The sequence below is a fragment of the Hydractinia symbiolongicarpus genome, chromosome 9 (assembly GCF_029227915.1).
Source record: "Hydractinia symbiolongicarpus strain clone_291-10 chromosome 9, HSymV2.1, whole genome shotgun sequence".
Lineage (NCBI taxonomy): Eukaryota > Metazoa > Cnidaria > Hydrozoa > Anthoathecata > Hydractiniidae > Hydractinia > Hydractinia symbiolongicarpus.
The window spans coordinates 3,419,265-3,437,034 of NC_079883.1; the positions used below are offsets into that span (position 1 = coordinate 3,419,265).

At 35.4% G+C, this 17,770-nt stretch overlaps 1 protein-coding gene across 1 annotated transcript; it reads right to left on the reverse strand.

Annotated features, from left to right (window-relative positions):
• Window positions 1-221: 221 nt before the first annotated feature.
• On the reverse strand, window positions 222-17,769 carry LOC130656628 (sorting nexin-32-like). The gene is made up of 16 exons (XM_057459519.1): window positions 17,450-17,769; window positions 9,347-9,391; window positions 9,121-9,228; window positions 8,656-8,766; window positions 8,513-8,579; window positions 8,358-8,412; window positions 7,549-7,672; window positions 6,880-6,978; window positions 6,101-6,156; window positions 5,841-5,966; window positions 4,894-4,933; window positions 4,619-4,801; window positions 4,249-4,312; window positions 1,325-1,374; window positions 1,203-1,238; window positions 222-1,095 (listed from the first exon to the last, which is right to left on the reverse strand). Exons 1-16 carry the CDS (start codon window positions 17,453-17,455, stop codon window positions 1,045-1,047), a joined length of 1,221 nt encoding a protein of 406 aa, XP_057315502.1. The 5' UTR covers window positions 17,456-17,769; the 3' UTR covers window positions 222-1,044.
• Between the last annotated feature and the right edge of the window lies 1 nt (window position 17,770).

Sequence of the window (17,770 nt, forward strand, 5' to 3'; positions counted from 1 at the left end):
AATTTAGCAATTTCTATAAAAATCGAAACCAACTTTGATCAAGTGGATTGTAAGCTGGTAGCTTTAGACATACTATTCAATGATAAATGAGAGCACGTTTAAATTCAATTATTGTAACAAGATAAGGCCACCTAATTATACATTGTTAAGAACCATCAGTATTACTTTGCACGTTTATAATAATAATGAAGTTATGGTAAACGTAAGGAATGACAAAAATAATACGAAATAATATTATGTTCAGAAAATTACAAATACAGAAGTATCTGATTAATGGACTAATTCTTTATTTCAAAACAATCGTAAATAAATTGGAAGACATGCTGCAACAGAAATAGAAATGTTCAAAGACAAAAGTAGTAAAAATCGCTATAGATTAATCGCCTCACCGAAAACTACGCTAAATAGATGAGCATATTATAATCAATATCTAATAAGTATCTGAAATTTAATTTCCTTGAAGATATATACAACTAAATTAATAAATTCATATAAAAAAACACTTGAGTTCAAGATACACTAATAAAGAATCAGTAAAGATCAATACAAAAAAAAATTCAAATCACAAGTGGGCTTCATAAACCTAACTTCACGAAAAGTGAAATAGTTGAGAAAATATATAACTCTCCTAGAACATAATTTCGCTCCTTCAAAGCTTCTTCGTCATGTTGTATCGTGGAAAAAGGCGAAGGTCTGATTCATATATCTTAAGGGAATTATACTTCGCGAGGACTAATTTTCGCGAGAATTTCTTTAATAAAAAAATTTCGAGAGAACTAACTTTCACGAAATAAGTGCCGATATATAAAATAATTTGATAACATTTTATCTCTTCAATTTATACCGTTTTTAAGGACTTTTTTGTGAAGGAGACATTAAATAAAGACTGCTGAAGTTAAAATTCACATTGTCTGTTATATAAGTGCTAAGAATAACTAAGAGTTACTCAATAATTTCGCGGAAAAGATAATTCCCTCGAAAAGAAAATTCCCTTAAGGTATAAAAAACCATTCTTGATTCCAGAAATGACATTTTTTACAAATCTCACATTTCTCTTAACAAATTAACAGCATTCGTTAGCAGTGTAACTTGAGCCTAAAAATACTCACAAGATTTAATTCAAGGTATAATTTGTAATTATAATTCAATAAAACTAGTTTAATAGTTTAAAAGGTGACCAACATAACTTGTATTTATCTTACCTTTGCGTGTTTTAACTCCAAATCAGAAAGCTCAACCTAAAAATAACAAATAAATTATCACTTCATAAAAAAATGTCAGAAAAATATTTTTAAAATATTTACATAAATTTTTGCATACTTACTAGGTTTTTCTTAAAATGCGCAACTTTCTTTTTTCTTAAATCTGAAAGTTCTAAATCAGACAGAATAGAAAATGAAAATAAACAGATTTTTTTCCTGTTCCAATTATTAGACTTACCAATGTTACTAAAAGAACCTTTACAAATTATTATTTCTTATTATTAATACAGTTGACTCTCTCTATCTCGAACTCGCAAGGGACCAGAAAATTTGTTCCAGATAGAGAAAGTTCGAGATAGAGAAAAATTGACAAAAATTGGATTTTTTCGTAAAAAACGTATTTTTAACCTTCAGTGTATCGGGAGTTGATAGAGGTCAATGAGAGATGTTAAAATGTTAATATTCAATGCACAAGACTTCTTTTAAAATAAATACATAAAATAAATTTACAGCTTCATTTAAAGAAATCGGTTATGTCTTTTTGTTTAAGTGATGCCACTCTGTCTTCATTATACATTTTTTCGAATTTGGAGATAAGCATTTGCATTTCATTGCCTTTTTCGCAACACATTGCTAGATCTTTCAAAAGATCAATACTACACTCGACTTTTGATCTTGATGGTTTTTCGACAACTATATCAAATGAATCATCCTCCATGTCACTGCCATCGTCTTCAGCTTCGTCGTCCTCAGATTTCCGAAATTCATCAATGATATCCTCATTAGAGATTTGAGGGGCGGTTGCATTTGAAAACAGCCTTGTCTATCTGCTCATAATCACAGCCTCGAACCTTTTTCGAACCAGACGCGGGTTTTTGTTCTTCCAAGCTTTGTAGGATCTTATGTTTTTTTTTCATCCAAGTTGAAATTGTATTTTTGGGGGATCCCGTATTTCTCTGCTGCCTCCTTGTTTGACATTCCTTTCTCGATTTCCCGAATTATTTGACATTTTTGAATTAAAGAAACGTTATTGAGTTTTCTTTTTAAAGCCGACATCTTCACCTCAAGAAGGTTTCTGGTTCAAAACACTGTAAACAATGTTTTGTGAGTGACTTTAGAATTCGAACGTCAAACATTTTCGTTCGAAAATGGAACATTTTAATTCGATTTTTAGTGTAAATAGGTTCTTAAATCCGGAAAAGTTCGAGATAGAGAGAGAAACAGTCAGACGGGACCGAGATTTTGGTTCGAGATAGAGAGGTATTCGAGATAGAGAGGTTCGAGATAAAGAGAGGAAAATAGCTTAGAGCCTACACAAATGTCCAAGGGACCGAGACTTTGGTTCGAGATAGAGAGATGTTCGAGATAGAGGGTAGTCGAGATAGAGAGAGTCAACTGTATATTATTATTTTCTCCCATGAAAATTGACAGCGTCATTTGTGGACTGACGAATTAAAATTAAAGTGAGATAGTCGAACCTTGTAATATCTCGATTTCATAGTACAACAATGTTTAATGTTTTTCGTGCTTTTTAGAACAAAGTATGATGACTTCATGTCTCGTATGGATGTGTGATCGTCATTTTACAGCAACATACCAATTTTTTAGTTTTCTATGGACACATTTTTATAGGTTTATAACGAAATATCACAAACTCTGTGTATTCGTTATTTAGAACGAAAACAGTGATTTTCTAAGCTCCATAGGCCTTATCTGTTGAAAAAATTATCATAGGCCATTGTAGCGATAAAAAGTTGTACTGTTGTCTTAAATCCTACTGACGACAAAATTTTCATTAAACTTGCCGTCGTCATAATTTTTGGATTACCAATGCTGTTTTTCTATTATACAGTAATAATAATATTTGTACCCGATTGCGTATCGTTTTAGCTGTCTGAAAAATGGAACATTTTAATTCGATTTTTAGTGTAAATAGGTTCTTAAATCCGGAAAAGTTCGAGATAGAGAGAGAAACAGTCAGACGGGACCGAGATTTTGGTTCGAGATAGAGAGGTATTCGAGATAGAGAGGTTCGAGATAAAGAGAGGAAAATAGCTTAGAGCCTACACAAATGTCCAAGGGACCGAGACTTTGGTTCGAGATAGAGAGATGTTCGAGATAGAGGGTAGTCGAGATAGAGAGAGTCAACTGTATATTATTATTTTCTCCCATGAAAATTGACAGCGTCATTTGTGGACTGACGAATTAAAATTAAAGTGAGATAGTCGAACCTTGTAATATCTCGATTTCATAGTACAACAATGTTTAATGTTTTTCGTGCTTTTTAGAACAAAGTATGATGACTTCATGTCTCGTATGGATGTGTGATCGTCATTTTACAGCAACATACCAATTTTTTAGTTTTCTATGGACACATTTTTATAGGTTTATAACGAAATATCACAAACTCTGTGTATTCGTTATTTAGAACGAAAACAGTGATTTTCTAAGCTCCATAGGCCTTATCTGTTGAAAAAATTATCATAGGCCATTGTAGCGATAAAAAGTTGTACTGTTGTCTTAAATCCTACTGACGACAAAATTTTCATTAAACTTGCCGTCGTCATAATTTTTGGATTACCAATGCTGTTTTTCTATTATACAGTAATAATAATATTTGTACCCGATTGCGTATCGTTTTAGCTGTCTGATAAGTTCTTAAGCTAGAATTTTCTTCTGCCCTGATAATGACTATATAAAAAATGCAATGCTGTCTGTTAAAAAATAAAAAGTCAAAAATGAATGAGTTCCTGAAGTCTTGCATAGCAGAGAGAAGCTGCTTAGTCGTTGGTAAATAAAACAACTAACACATTTAAATATACTACACTTACTTGCTCCTATATGTTTGTTCAAAATGAAAATAAAAGTGATATCAATTAAAAAAAGAAATAAAAAGTAAGCCAAAACAAATTTCAGGTGTGGTCGCCACCAATAACAAAATACAGAAAGATGTCACAGCATTGTAAAATGTGAATTCACAAAAGTGAAACTGACCTCGCTTAGGGCGACAATAAAAAATAATTACGAAAAAAATTGAGTTTTTTACCTGTTTTTGCTGTGTCGGATAGCATTTCAAATTTCTCGCTAGCATCTTGTTGATTCGTGGTCGCCTAAAAAGATTTACAATTACTATAGGTTTGTCCCTTTGTTGGTGGGATCTACACTGTTTAGCCTTGTGCGTTTTCTTTACGTAGGCAAATATAAGCACACATTTATTTATGTGAACAGACGATACAAAATCTAAGGAAATACGAGTGCATAAAAAATTCAGTTTTGTAACTACAAACATTTTTCGATATTAAATTTTTTTTTGTAAATTGTGCTAATTGGCTTGGTAAATGTCCCAGACGTCCATATAGAAAAACGAAAAAAATACGAGTGACTTGGACGCAAACTAAACGAAACATTAATCGTACATTCGCAACATCCTTGTTCTTGGCTCTAGCTTTATCTAAGTTCTTGTTAGCGGTCTCTAAATTAGCTAAACATCTCATTCGTCTGTAAAGAAGACCTTTTGCTGCCTCAGCATCTCTCATATGATACTTCAGTAGGTCCGCTAATTTGAGATCTTCATCCGTGGCCATACGTCCTTCAAGTTTCTACAAAAAATGTAACCATTAAATTGAGTTTTGTTTTTTCGAATTATCGGAAAAGTCTTCATATATTTAAAAGCAACAAAATATTCCCGCACCCTCAACTTTTCGAAAGTTTCTGCTGATTTGTTGAAAATTCTAAACAAAATAAAATGCGTTATTAATGTTGACCCTAACACGGCAAATCACAGGCAAACACTGACTCACTGTTAGATATCTATAACTCCTATGGTCTTATTAGGTATGAAAAGTGTTCTACTAGTGTTTTGAAAAGTAGTTAAATTATGCTTCTTAAAAGCACCTTCTGTAATTTTTGTTATTGTTCTAAACATAAGACCTATTTATAGGTGAATCTTTATCATGGCACATCCGTATTTTTCATTCTCAACAAAGAATGTTTCTATCCGATCGGACCTCCAAATATGACGGCGAGTATAATCCGTGCAAGTCATATTGAAGAACTACTTTTCTTATCATTAACACACTGCCTGGCAGCAAGCAGGATTCGACCCACTACACTACACTGCCACAAGTGGCGTAGTGTAGTGTGTTCGTCTGCGGCTCCCAGTTCTGGGGACCGGGATCGAATCCCACTCGCTGATGAGTGATGAGCAAAGTAGTTCTTCTTCAATATGAATAGACCTATTCTTCAGCCTGATATTTTTATAAAGCATAATCTTATAAAAGAGAAAAGTGAACATGAACTATGTCTTTTCATAGGCCACCAAATGTTAACCAAAATTAGGCAAATAAATTTTAAAGAAAAATTTAAGTAATGCGATTTTTCTAAAAAATAACTTGCCCTCTAAGTTTTATTAAGATGGGAAAAACAATGGAAGTTAGTTTTATTGACATGTTTTACTGACCAGTTGATGCGCACCGAATACGTCAGAATTGTGCTTACTGTGCCGAAAAAAAAATTATTTTTAGCGAGAATGAATTTTTTTTTCAAATCACCATGCTAGGAACATTGTTTTTTGCGGTAATAAACCTTCCAAGATGTAAAATACAAAAAGATTTTTTCTTTAATGTAATTTAAACTTACGGTGCCAGTTTGGATTCTTCACTTGTTCCCAGTGCACCTAACCCAGAGGATATTTTGATCATTACATCCGCCATCTTTTTGTGCATTGCTGTCATTCGTTCACATTTCTGAGCACCGTCCTTGATCCTAAATTAAAGAAAAGCTATTACACAAAGTTCTAATATATTGACAAATGAACGGTCACAGATATATACAGTTAGCAAGCAGGCCTTGCATACAATCGATTCACAAATATCATACTGCAAAGTAACATATTATACCTTGCATGGAAATTGACATAAAATTTTTTCTCGCTCTCAAAATATTCATCAACATCCTAAAAAAAAATGTTGTAACAACCTACATATGCACACATCAAACAGTTCGCTTTGTATATATATATGTATTCATACTTATAGCTCCCTGTATTATTCATTCTATGTTTTCTGGGCAGATTTAAGCAGATTCAAAGTTTTTTTCAAAATGCATTATCCTGCAAATTAGGCTCACATGTACTTTCTTGTTGACATTCAAAAAGTTACTTTAAAGTTACTTACTTTTTAATGTTACTCTGTAATATAATATTCATAAAAGGTATATAAAAATTCCTTGACAGGTTCAAAAATTGTTTCTTGTAGCTTATGAATGACAACATAATTAAGGAACATTAAAGCATTATGAAAATATTGCATTTTCTTTGCGAAAATTTCACTTTCTTTTTCTCCGTAACAGAGCGTAACCTTACTCTTAACACCCTTACGTAACAAAAACCAATTCCACCCATCAATATCCTTTTAAAAATCATACTGAAACATGAATTACATAGTTACATAGAGAAAAATATCTTTATAAGTGCAAAATGGGAAATAGAATGTACTGCCTAAAAGCGATTATTGCACTCCTCCTACCCCTACCTAGAGTGTTACATTAGGGATGTGCCATCATGTAGCATAATTCCTAATATCTTGAAGCAAGTTTCTTAAGCACTACAACATTTAAGATCATTCTTGTCTTGGATTGATTTTAACTTGAAATTAAAGATTTATACAGCAAAATTTACCTTTTGTCCAGACAATAGAACCTTTTCATCCACTCCCTTTGCAATGCCTTTTGCTATACCTTTGAAAAAATCTTTGGTGTTTCGCCCTCTCACGCTTAGCTAAAATAGAAAAATCATAAAGTAAACTTTCAACAACAAAAATAAGCAGGATATGAATTCAATGCACCTAACAGCATTGTTTTTCACCACTTGTGAATGTAACTTCAAATAGTTGTTCTACCTACATGTCAATTTTGGGTCAGTCATTTGGAAGAAGAAAATCACTTTTTACACAAACATGAAGTTGGCCTTTATCTACAATCCTGTTGTTTTTGTCATAATATGAAACGAAAGACAAAATAGAAAATGTAATAAAAATTAGGTGCAAAGCCTTTCGAATATAAAATCATCTTAGTGTGTATTTTTGTGTTAATAACCTATTTATGTCAAAAATTACAGTAAAACTAGTATGGGTAATGTTAAACATATGGTAAAACTGGTTTTTAGTTTGTGGAGAAATTCAAGGAGATTCTCTGCAACCATACATAATCTGTATTGCTATTTTCCAAATATACAAAAAATAGGCCAGCTGGGCCTGCAGATTTAAATTTCATTTACCTAATTCAAGCTCAAAATAATATCACATAATGGAAGGTTAAAACACTTCAAGGATAACACAAGTAGTCTTACATCTTCTTTATATTCGAGGAAAACTCTGTAGTTGTGATCATTACGTAAGACAGGATGTGCAGCCAGTCTTGTCAAAAAAACTTCATGCATTGCAACAGTCTTTTTAAATGTAGCTAAGTATTCGCTATGAAATAAAAATACACCTTCTAAAACATTTTTCTCTAAACTATTTGCAGAAATGCTACAATCTGTTTGTAAATAAATTAGCCTGGAATTTTGTTCTACTGTTTATAGCCATCTTATTACATGATAAATTTTTTTTACCACTGTAGTGCTTTTTTTTATAATCTAGTTCACATAACCCATAATTTGAGAGCCTACTCACTGTATTATCCCATATAAATGAACAGTACCAATTTCTGTTTGCCGGTGCAACTTAAAAGTCATTTAGAATATTAACATTAATGCTGAAGCCTGGGGGGATTTTAAATCTAATCATGTATAAAAAATTTGGAAAATGCTTTTACGAGAAAACAAAACACCAGATGGTTGCAAAGGAGATGCAATCAAAAAATATAATACAAAATAAAATAAAGTTGTTGGAGAAATCAACTTTATAACTTAGTTGCACAATATTTTAACATTATAATATTCTGTTAGTAGACAGAAGATGTTATTTGTAAAAGTTTTATTTATTATTAATTCTGCAATATATTTTTATAAATATCTGCATCAGCATACCTATGTGGTGGCATAAAAAACCTATGTTAAAGATTCAGAAATGCAGAAAGCAAACTCAAGGTCCAATTGGTTTAGCATAAATACATTTTATTCAAGCACATCTCAACATAAAAGCAACAATCTCTTACGCTTCAAGTTCTTGCTTCATTTTTTGAAACTCTTCCTTGGTCATTGTTCCCTCGCCTGAAACAAACCATAGCAGAAATAAAAAGCATACCAAAGGGTGAGCAAAAAAAAAAATAACTATTACACTGATTACAATGTAAAAAAAAAACAAGCAAACCTTCGCTCAGTTTTTGCAATTTTTCACGGCTTGCATCAAAATCAGGTTTAGGTGGTGGTGGTGGTATCTAAGAACAAGGTCAGCATAATCAGATTTTTTTTTTCCATATAGACTTTAGTTTTATAAAATACAGTGACTCCTACCACAATACCAGCATACTCCTCATTTTCAACGTAGCGATCATGCAACCATATAAATTCTTCGTGATCACGGGTAACAGAAAATTCAGTTCCTTGGAAGTCTTTTAGCTCAGTCTGCAAAATTAAAAATATAGTGCTTTAATCAAGCCTTTAGAGTTTAATTTTTTTAAAAGAAAATGTTTATTTAATAAAAAAAATTGAAAAAACTATGGCAAAACATTTTTGAGTTTTTTTAAAAGTCATTTTACTTTGTAGATTGTTTTTAGTTCCATTTTTTTCCGGTTAATATTTTGTTTATTCCTTTTTATTAACTTGATCTGAATAAGTATTTTACTTGTATGGCAATAAGTTATTCTTATCTCACTGTTACAAATTTTTACAAAAATACAAAAATTCTTAAAGAACAATTGCACTCAACAATTAAAAATTAAAAAAAATAAAAAATAAAGTAAACCAAATATCACATACCTTAGTGTGGACAGTAAACTTTACTTTTTCACGTTCACTTAACGCATCCGATATATCAACAGCCAGAAGGTTTTCATGCAAATCAACAGTATGTGAACTGTCACTTCGCTGTCCACGAAAATAAAAACAAAAACAACAAACTAATGTAAAAAGTATACATAAAAATAGCAACAATTCACCACAAAAGTATTTGGATTAAGAAGCCCAATTTAAAATATCTTAATACCTTTTTTTCACTACTGTCTTCCAACAGATTTTGATCATCAATATCCTGCCAAAGAAAAAATAAAAAAGGCATAATGGTCTGTGTTATTGTCTACCATCACAACTAAGGTTAAATATTTATATATATATTTTAGCGATGCTATATTTGTTAATCCAGCTCGTATTTTGCTAAAGTTTTTCTAAACTCTGTAATGAAATAGTGTTGTCAGTGGCCTAGTGTTTGTGAACTTTTATAAACATCATTCTACATTTGCACATAGTTTTTATGCACCCCACTTTATTGCTTTAATTAGAGAAAGTTCTAGAAAAGCATAACAATTCATTGCAAGAGATAAAAACTTTTTTACAAAAATCAAAATTGTTAGATAAAAAAGTGAATATAGGTACAGACATGGACGAATATCCTTTAAAAATTTTACAGAACCTTTTAGGTTAAAATTTATTTACTAAAGCCTGATCATTGAGACATCTCTTTCTTATTTTCAATTTCTTTTATTACCAATGTATGTGGCATGTGGCTTTGTGGTTATGGAGTTTGCTTCACAATCACAAGGTCGGTGGTTTGGTCCACAGCATGGGCATGTTTAGCAAGTGTCTTTACCACAGCTACCGGTCAAACCATCCCATGAGAGGGGAATTGGGTAGGCAATGCCAGTGTATACCTTATGTATATATTCAGAACACAGGACACATCAGCAAAACAAGAACCTAGCTTAGTGATAAGATATCATAGTTTTAAACATTTTTTAAGACTAAATTGGCATTTCACTCTAATGCTACAGTGCAACAAATTTCTAAACAACATCTTACTACATGGACAGGTCATTGATTTCACTAAAACAGGACCGTTTTTGAAGAGCACGGAAGTAATTGGTTCATTTCACTCCCAAAACTCTGCGGATCGCGGATCATGCGCGTCGCGCACGATTCACAATGATGTCGCGATAGTAAATTCTTTTAGCATTGTGAAGGTCGCGATCAGTCGTTGGGTCGACTTTCACGTTGCATCGTGACTTTCGCGATCCATATCGCGACCGTCATGATACATCTTTAAACATTATAAAAATCACGTAATTAATGTCATGAAAGAATAGCGCAATTAAATATGAATAATTGTTTTTTGTTTTTGTTTTAACTCAAAAATGTTTTCGTTGTCGTATGCTTTTTCTTGTTTAGACTCCAACTTACTTAGTTGTTCCATGGGCCCGCTCGACCCTAACTTTCACGATAAAAAATATAATAAAAATATCAACAAACAAACTTTTTTTTAAGACAAGCAAAATCTTTATTTGCTTCAGTTTTCTCGACTCTGTATGTCTTCTAAACTTAGTGTGCACCTTAAACTTTGTCTAACGTGCACGAACAACAGTGCATTTAAAAATTGACCGTGCTAATTTTATGATATTTTCACAATGAAAGTGAATCTTATAAGTTTAATGGTTATATCCGATTTCTATTTATTCATTACTCTGTCTTTCTTTCGCCTTCCCTTCGTTGATAAACCAGATAAACTTTCATTGAAATGTGCATAATTCGCATTTTCAATAGAGACTGTAAAAAACAACATGTGAACCAAGGGGCAGACCATCTCCTCATTAGTAAAACACACACCATAGATAAGTTATTTTCCACCATTTCATAGTACCAAGCCAATATTATGGACAACATTATTAGCATTATTTACTCAGTGTTTATGTGGACAAATTTTAATTTTACATTTGTTGCTTTCTTAACATTTTTCCGAAAATTTTGGTAACAAAAGTTCTTTCCTTTTGGGGTGCTCACAAATGTCAAATTAATATTTCTTGTAGCAACATGAGTATGGTCAATGCCCCTATGGAGGGAGTGGGGAAGGGTTGCAAACTACCCAATAAAATTTCATTGGGGCCAAAATATCCTATTGGCCAAATTTCCTGACTTACTTTGAGTTTGTTATGTCTACAGCTGGAAACAACTACAAATTAGACTATTTCACCTAAATAGGCTATGATAGACAAATTAGGTGAAATTTATCTCCTGACTACAATACAGTGAAAAGGTTTGTTAACATTGTGGTTCGTGTTTATTTCATGTTATGCACGAACCATGATGTGAGTATTTTTAACGATCATGGACCTCACGATCATGTTTCGTGGACTACATAAACAAAAATTAAACATTACACCATGGCGTCCACAATAGATTATATATTGTAAAACAGACTGTATTAGTTCATCAATTAAATCAAAAACCGACGGCAAAAAACTTTTAAAATGTGATCTAAAAAAACATTTCTATTGCCGCTTTTCGTTTTTAAAGTTTTAAAATGCAATCTAAAAAACACTTCTATCGCCACAGACAAATTTAACTTTTCTAGACTGGATTCTTCGAGTCTTTCGATCGCAATCACCAATGTTTTCCTACCACTATGAAAATACCTTGTCATCCCTAGACTCGAGTACTCCTCTTAACTCTGGTCTCCTGCTAGTAAAGGACAAATCAAGGTACTAGAAGCTCTGCAATAGAGCTACCTGAAAAAGATCAACTGTGTACACAGAATGACTTACAACAACGCACTTAAACAGCTCAAATTGCACTCGTTACAACGACGACGTGAACGCTATCAAGCCATATACAGTTGGAAAATAGCTTAAGGCATTGTCCCAAACCTTCACCCACCCATGCAAACCCATGCAACACAAAGAAAAGGGTGTCTCTTTCAACTACCATCGGTGCTGAACAATTCCACAAGCTTCGCTAAACTACACATCAGCTTCTGTTATCAAGCTCCAAGAACCTTCAACGTCCTGCTCAAGTCTCTAAGAAGCATCACGTCATGCCCAGTTTTAAAGTTTAAAACAGCCCTCGAAAAGTTTCTCAAAACTCTCCCAGATGAACCTCCGATCCCCGGGACAAATGAAGCCTCAGAAAACAGCATAGCCACTGTAGTTCGATTTAATCCTCACCCTCCTCTCTTTAGAGATGGAGTAGAAGAAGAGGAAGAAGTGACTGACGTTGGTCGTCCACGACAGGTGTGAAGCTACAACTTCAAAAGTTAACATAAGTTACATAAGTAAGTAGACAAATGACATTTCGTAAAAATACAATCGCGTCCATGACGAAAAAGTATACACCAAGGAAAAACTACGGATATGCTTTTTTAACTTGAGAAAGCCTGAAACAAACAAATTAATTTTAAAAAAGAAAAGAAAAAAAAATTAAATTATACTGACTAAAAAAATTGTGGAGCTCGCGAAAATAATTGTGGGACACACGATCCTGTGTGGGGATAATAATATTAGCGTGGTGGCGACTGTAGAATGTTTGAATGTTTGTTTTATATAAAAAACATGCATTATTTACAAAATTAGACAAATGAAATGAAGTTTAATTAAAATAATAATTTAGCTCTGATCTAAGTATTCAAGTGAGATTCGGCTTCCGTAAATTTCCTGCTTCAAAGACCCATTGTGAAGGCCAAAATAGTGAATAATAGTGCTAAAGGTGTTAGGGGAGTGGTGGTGGGCACTTGAATACTTAGATCAGAGCTAAATTATTATTTTAATTAAACTTCATTTCATTTGTCTAATTTTGTAAATAATAATTTAGCCTCTGATCGTAAGTATTCAAATGAGATTTCAAAGCCACCTATTTTGGATTCAACAAACAGTTTAGTAAAAACTGGGCAAGGACCAGTATATGATTAAACAGAACTACATATTTATGGTTTGTCTGTTATGACTCCTAGCAATGCCACAATGTACCATAACGGTACATGTCTATTACATATATATATACAAAATCTAACGCAAGCAAATGTGTTCATAAACATTTAAGAAGTTCGTTCCCAAAGTTCTTGCTTATGGGCAATTTGTAATGTTTTGCAAACGTGCTAGTGCCTCTCCGGCCTGCCGCCTTTGCGATTGTCTTCATAGGTACGCCTATGTCCTTCGCCTTGCTGGTAGACGCACTCCTTGTAGAATGGGTGCTGAACGTCTTAATATCGATGCCAGCTAAGTCTAAGAAAGTTGTAACGTACTTTGCAATGGTGGTGATTCCGATAGGTTTATGGGGATATGCATAGGAGAGAAGTAATTCCCTTGGTTGGTTTTCAAGGTTCTCTCGTATAAGGTCTGTCCTCCTCAGGTATTCATCTAGGCAGTGGACTATACATATCCGGTTATCGAGGAGGTACTTCTCGAATTGCAGAGGTTCCTGATGTTTGCCTGGTTTTGTGGTCTTCATGATGGTAGAGATGTAGAAAGTGTACATATCTGAAGATCGATGACAAAAGTTAACCTTTAGGGCACCTATTGTCTGGGCTCTCTGGCCACTCAGGAGGCACAACAAGGTGGCTAGTTTTTTCGTTAGTAACTCTAACTCCAGGTGCTGGTTACCAGGCAAGGTTGTCATATAGTTTAATATTACATCAGGGTCATATATCACAGTGTGTTTTGGTAGGGAAAGACGTAGCTTGAAAACTCCCTTGATTAGTCTGCTAACGTCCTCGTTCTTACCAAAGCTTGTTCCTGCATCCTTTGGTAATGCAGCTGACAGGGCTGACCTTGCCGCTGCGATGTATCCACTTGCCTTTTCTACGTGGAAAAGGAAAGCAAGGAAGTCCATACCTTGTTTATGACTAGCCCCATAAGGTTCTGAGATTTTTTCACTTTTACAAAACTTCAGCCATTTCCTTAAATAGAGATTATAGATGGATTGGGTTTTTTCTGACCACGATGCAGTGAGCAGTTGTTTAAGATTGTCAGAACATGAATGTTTTAGGTTTAGTGCCTCCCTGAGACAATTGCTATCCGAAGACTTAGATTTGGGTGCAGTGGATGAAAGACACTTCGTTGCTGTGGAAGCAGTAATAGGTCCATTCTAGGTAAAACAAGAATTTCTTTAATGATTAGTTCAGAATACCCTGGAATCCATGGTTGGTTAGGCCAGTCCGGAACTACCAGGATACCTACTGCCTTATCACTATGGATCTTTTGAATTACCTGGGGAAGGCAGGCGAAAGGTGGAAAGGCATAAAACGAAATATTGTGCTCCGATGCAGTTGGGATCAGGTCGATATGAGAAGAAGGCAGGTAACTGCGTGTTTATTCTACTCGCGAAGAGGTCTGTTTCTGGACGGAAGTCCAGTTCGTTCAGCGCATAGCGGAATGTTGATTTGTTTAACATCCATTCTGTTCTTGTCTCCTGTTGTCGCGACTCTCTGTCTGCTTCTACGTTAAGAAGGCCAGGGAGATGTGCAGCAACTATCCAATTATTTTTGCTTATTGCCCATTCCCAAATGCTATGTGTAATCTTATCCATTGGGATAGATTTTACGCTACCCATTTTGTTTACACAGGCTACTGCTGAAGTGTTATCCATCTTTAGCAATATGGTAGTGTTTGCAGTATGGTTGCAAAGAGCCTGTAGTCCAAAGAATGCTGCCATTAGTTCTAGGACATTTATGTGGTGTTCCTGCTCCAGAGATGAAAACTCACCCCCTGTGTGGGCTTGTGTCATTGACGCTCCCCAACCTCTTGTTGAGGCATCCGTGGATATAATGACCTGAGGGTTGCCTCGAACTATTGGGGCTATGCTACCCCATAAATTATTTTTCCACCAAGATATGTCACTCATGGCAGTAGGGGTTAATGTGATCTGCACATCAAAGTTTCCGGCGCTCTTTTTTAAGAACTCAATTTTTAGTCTTTCGGTAGATCTGTAGTAGAGTCTACCGTGTGGTACCCCAATAAGGCTGCTGGTAAACTTACCAATTAATCGCGCTAGAGTTCTTATTGTTATCTTCTCTCTCTGTGTCACTGCTTGACACAGATCGATTATGGCTGCCTTCTTTTTGGGGGTGAGAGCGACGGTCATATTCACTGTATCGATGACGAATCCAAGGAATTCCAAAACTTGTTTTGGTTCAAACTCGGATTTGTCTGGGTGGACCGTAAATCCCAGTGAATCTAACAAAACAACGGTTTTGTGTACGTTATTGCAGCACTGTTGTTTACTGACGTTCATAGTGATCAAGTCGTCAATGTAGTCAGCAATGGTGACCTGTGCCTTCCTTAATTTAGATAAGGGTGGTTTCATTATCTTGGTGAATTTACGAGGTCCTTCTGTATAGCCGAAGGGGAGTACCAGGAACACGTATACCTTACCCTCATGTTCGAATTTTAGGAGCTTCTGGCTTTCTTTGTGTATTGGTATGCTATAGTATGCATCCTTGATATCAAGTTTTGCCAGATACATGTGCTTTTGGATTAATCGGAGAATGGACGTTAAGGTTTGCATCTTAAACTTTCTTTTCTCAATGTGTACATTGAGTTTTTTGAGGTTTAGGATGAGCCTGAACCCACCGTCTGATTTCTCAGTGACAAATATGGGTGAGATAAAGTCGCCTGGTTCGCGACTGCTCAACCTTATTACACCTTTCCCCAAAAGGCTTTGTATTTCTTCGTCAATGAAGAGTTTCTTTTTTCTATCTAGGGGGTATGTCTGATATGGGGTTTGAGGCATCTCGTTTACTGGAATTTGCAAACCAGACACTGTCTGGAGGATCTCTCCATCGGTAGTATAAACCCCTGGCAAGTTTCGATACATATATGTCTTTCCACTGATCAAAATGAAACCTGAGAGAACCGGGTTTAAAATATTTGACCTTTGACCTTAAAAAACTTTTAGGGTCTCAGTATCGCTTACCTCAGGGATTAATTTTTCCTGTTGGTGTGCTTGGAAAAGTTGCTGTTGTGGCTGCGGTACGGTTTCTTTTATTGGGATTGCCCATTGTGGTAGTTGGCCCTCTTTTGGGGCTTGTAAGAGGGCCCTTTGTTTGATGAAGGCTCAAATCTTCTTTTTTGGCCTCTTTCCAGGAGTGATTTGAGCTGGTTCTCCTTTTTCAGCTTCTCAAGCCTTTCGCAGACGGAGGAACCAAACAGCCATTCAGAATCCTCTTCCACTTCCGTAGCTAAGGCTACGTACTCTTTTGGCAAGAAAGGCTTAATTAAGTCTCGCCTGACCTGATTTAGCAGCTGGGAGGTCTTACCAGCGAGGTTCATGGCGTCCTTAAGGTCGTTTAACGGACCCTTTGTGTCTGCGTTGGCATCACCGGATTTCTCCACCAACGTAGATGAAGCTTTCAGAAGCATAGCAACCGACGCTGAGTGCATGTTTTGGATGTCCTGCATCTTAACGTCAGTGGACCTGTGAAAATTGGAAAGTGTTTTCCAAATTTCGGTGTTTGTTAGGATTAAGACTAGACTGGGTCCCCTCTGGGACAATAGGGTCTGTCAGGTGGCTAAGTCTTGCCATAAAGGTGTTCATGCTGGCCAGTGTGTCGTGTATCCGACTTAGTTCGGCCTTTTGTCGCTCGGATACGATGGATATGACTTGGTCTACGATACCTGTGCAGTCCATGGGGATAGGAACAGGGTGTTCGGGGTCCTGTAAGGTGAAGTCATGGTCGCCATTTTTGCTGTGCTGTGGGAGCATGGGATCGTCGCTTTCGTGTTGCATTATTCTTAAACCGAATAATTAGGAAAACGAATAAACACTAGAGGAATTATCCTAACCTAACACCAGCACTATAAACTCATTTAGTTTATATCACTTAGCTATGTAGTGGCGCCGTAGATTAGTGGTTATAGCTTTCGTACTCTGTGCGGGAGACCAGGGTTCGATTCCTCTTGACGGCGATTCAACATGGGCGAGTGAATGTTACCATAGCCCCGGGTTAACCCAAGCCATGTGAGGGAAATTGGGGAGATGGCACACTGTGTGGGCCGTTGGATGTTGCCGGGAGTTGTCTAGTAGAGGGTGGGCCCTACTAATTGGGTCTGCGTAGCTCAAAATGAGCATTAAATACTCTAGGACTCTCCATCTAAGCCATGGCCCCTCCTGGAAATAATAGACAGGGTATATCCCTCGATATTTGTGAGGCTAGCCATGTAAAATATGCACATCTATCTATCTATCTATCTAGTCTAATTTGCGGTTGTCCCTGACTGGTGTCTATCTATAAAAATTCCTATTTCACAGGGAAAACAACAAATTACGTCTAATTACAATTGCTAGATAGCTAACGAGCTGCAGGGTTTTTAGGCACTTAAAAAAGTCTCACCATCATTTTTTAAATAGCTTTTGCTTTAGTTAAAATTTTTTGATTTGCACTAAGATTCCAGTGACTTTTTCCTCGTGATATTATGACTGTTGTTCCCTTTCCGTCTTATCTGAAAGTCTAGTGCGTGAGGAGACACAGCTAAAACACGGCCCCAAGACCCTTGTCTGTGTACCTTGTGTCGTTCTCATCTTTTGCGTGGAAAAGAGGCTGGTATTTTTTTTTTTTAACCTAAAGTATAATTTAGATAACTTTTTGTTGCTTGTTTCAACAACCCTTTTTACTGCCTAAGTAAACTAAGTGTTTTTCTTTCCTCTAAGTTCC

What these genes read in the sequence shown, in the direction of transcription:
- LOC130656628 (XM_057459519.1), bottom strand. An exon ending in ATGAAGCAAGAACTTGAAGC is followed by an intron (nt 7,673 to 8,357) that starts GTAAGAGATTGT and finishes TTTATTTCATAG; the next exon opens with CGAATACTTAGCTACATTTA. An exon ending in AGAACAAGGATGTTGCGAAT is followed by an intron (nt 4,313 to 4,618) that starts GTACGATTAATG and finishes AAATCTTTTTAG; the next exon opens with GCGACCACGAATCAACAAGA.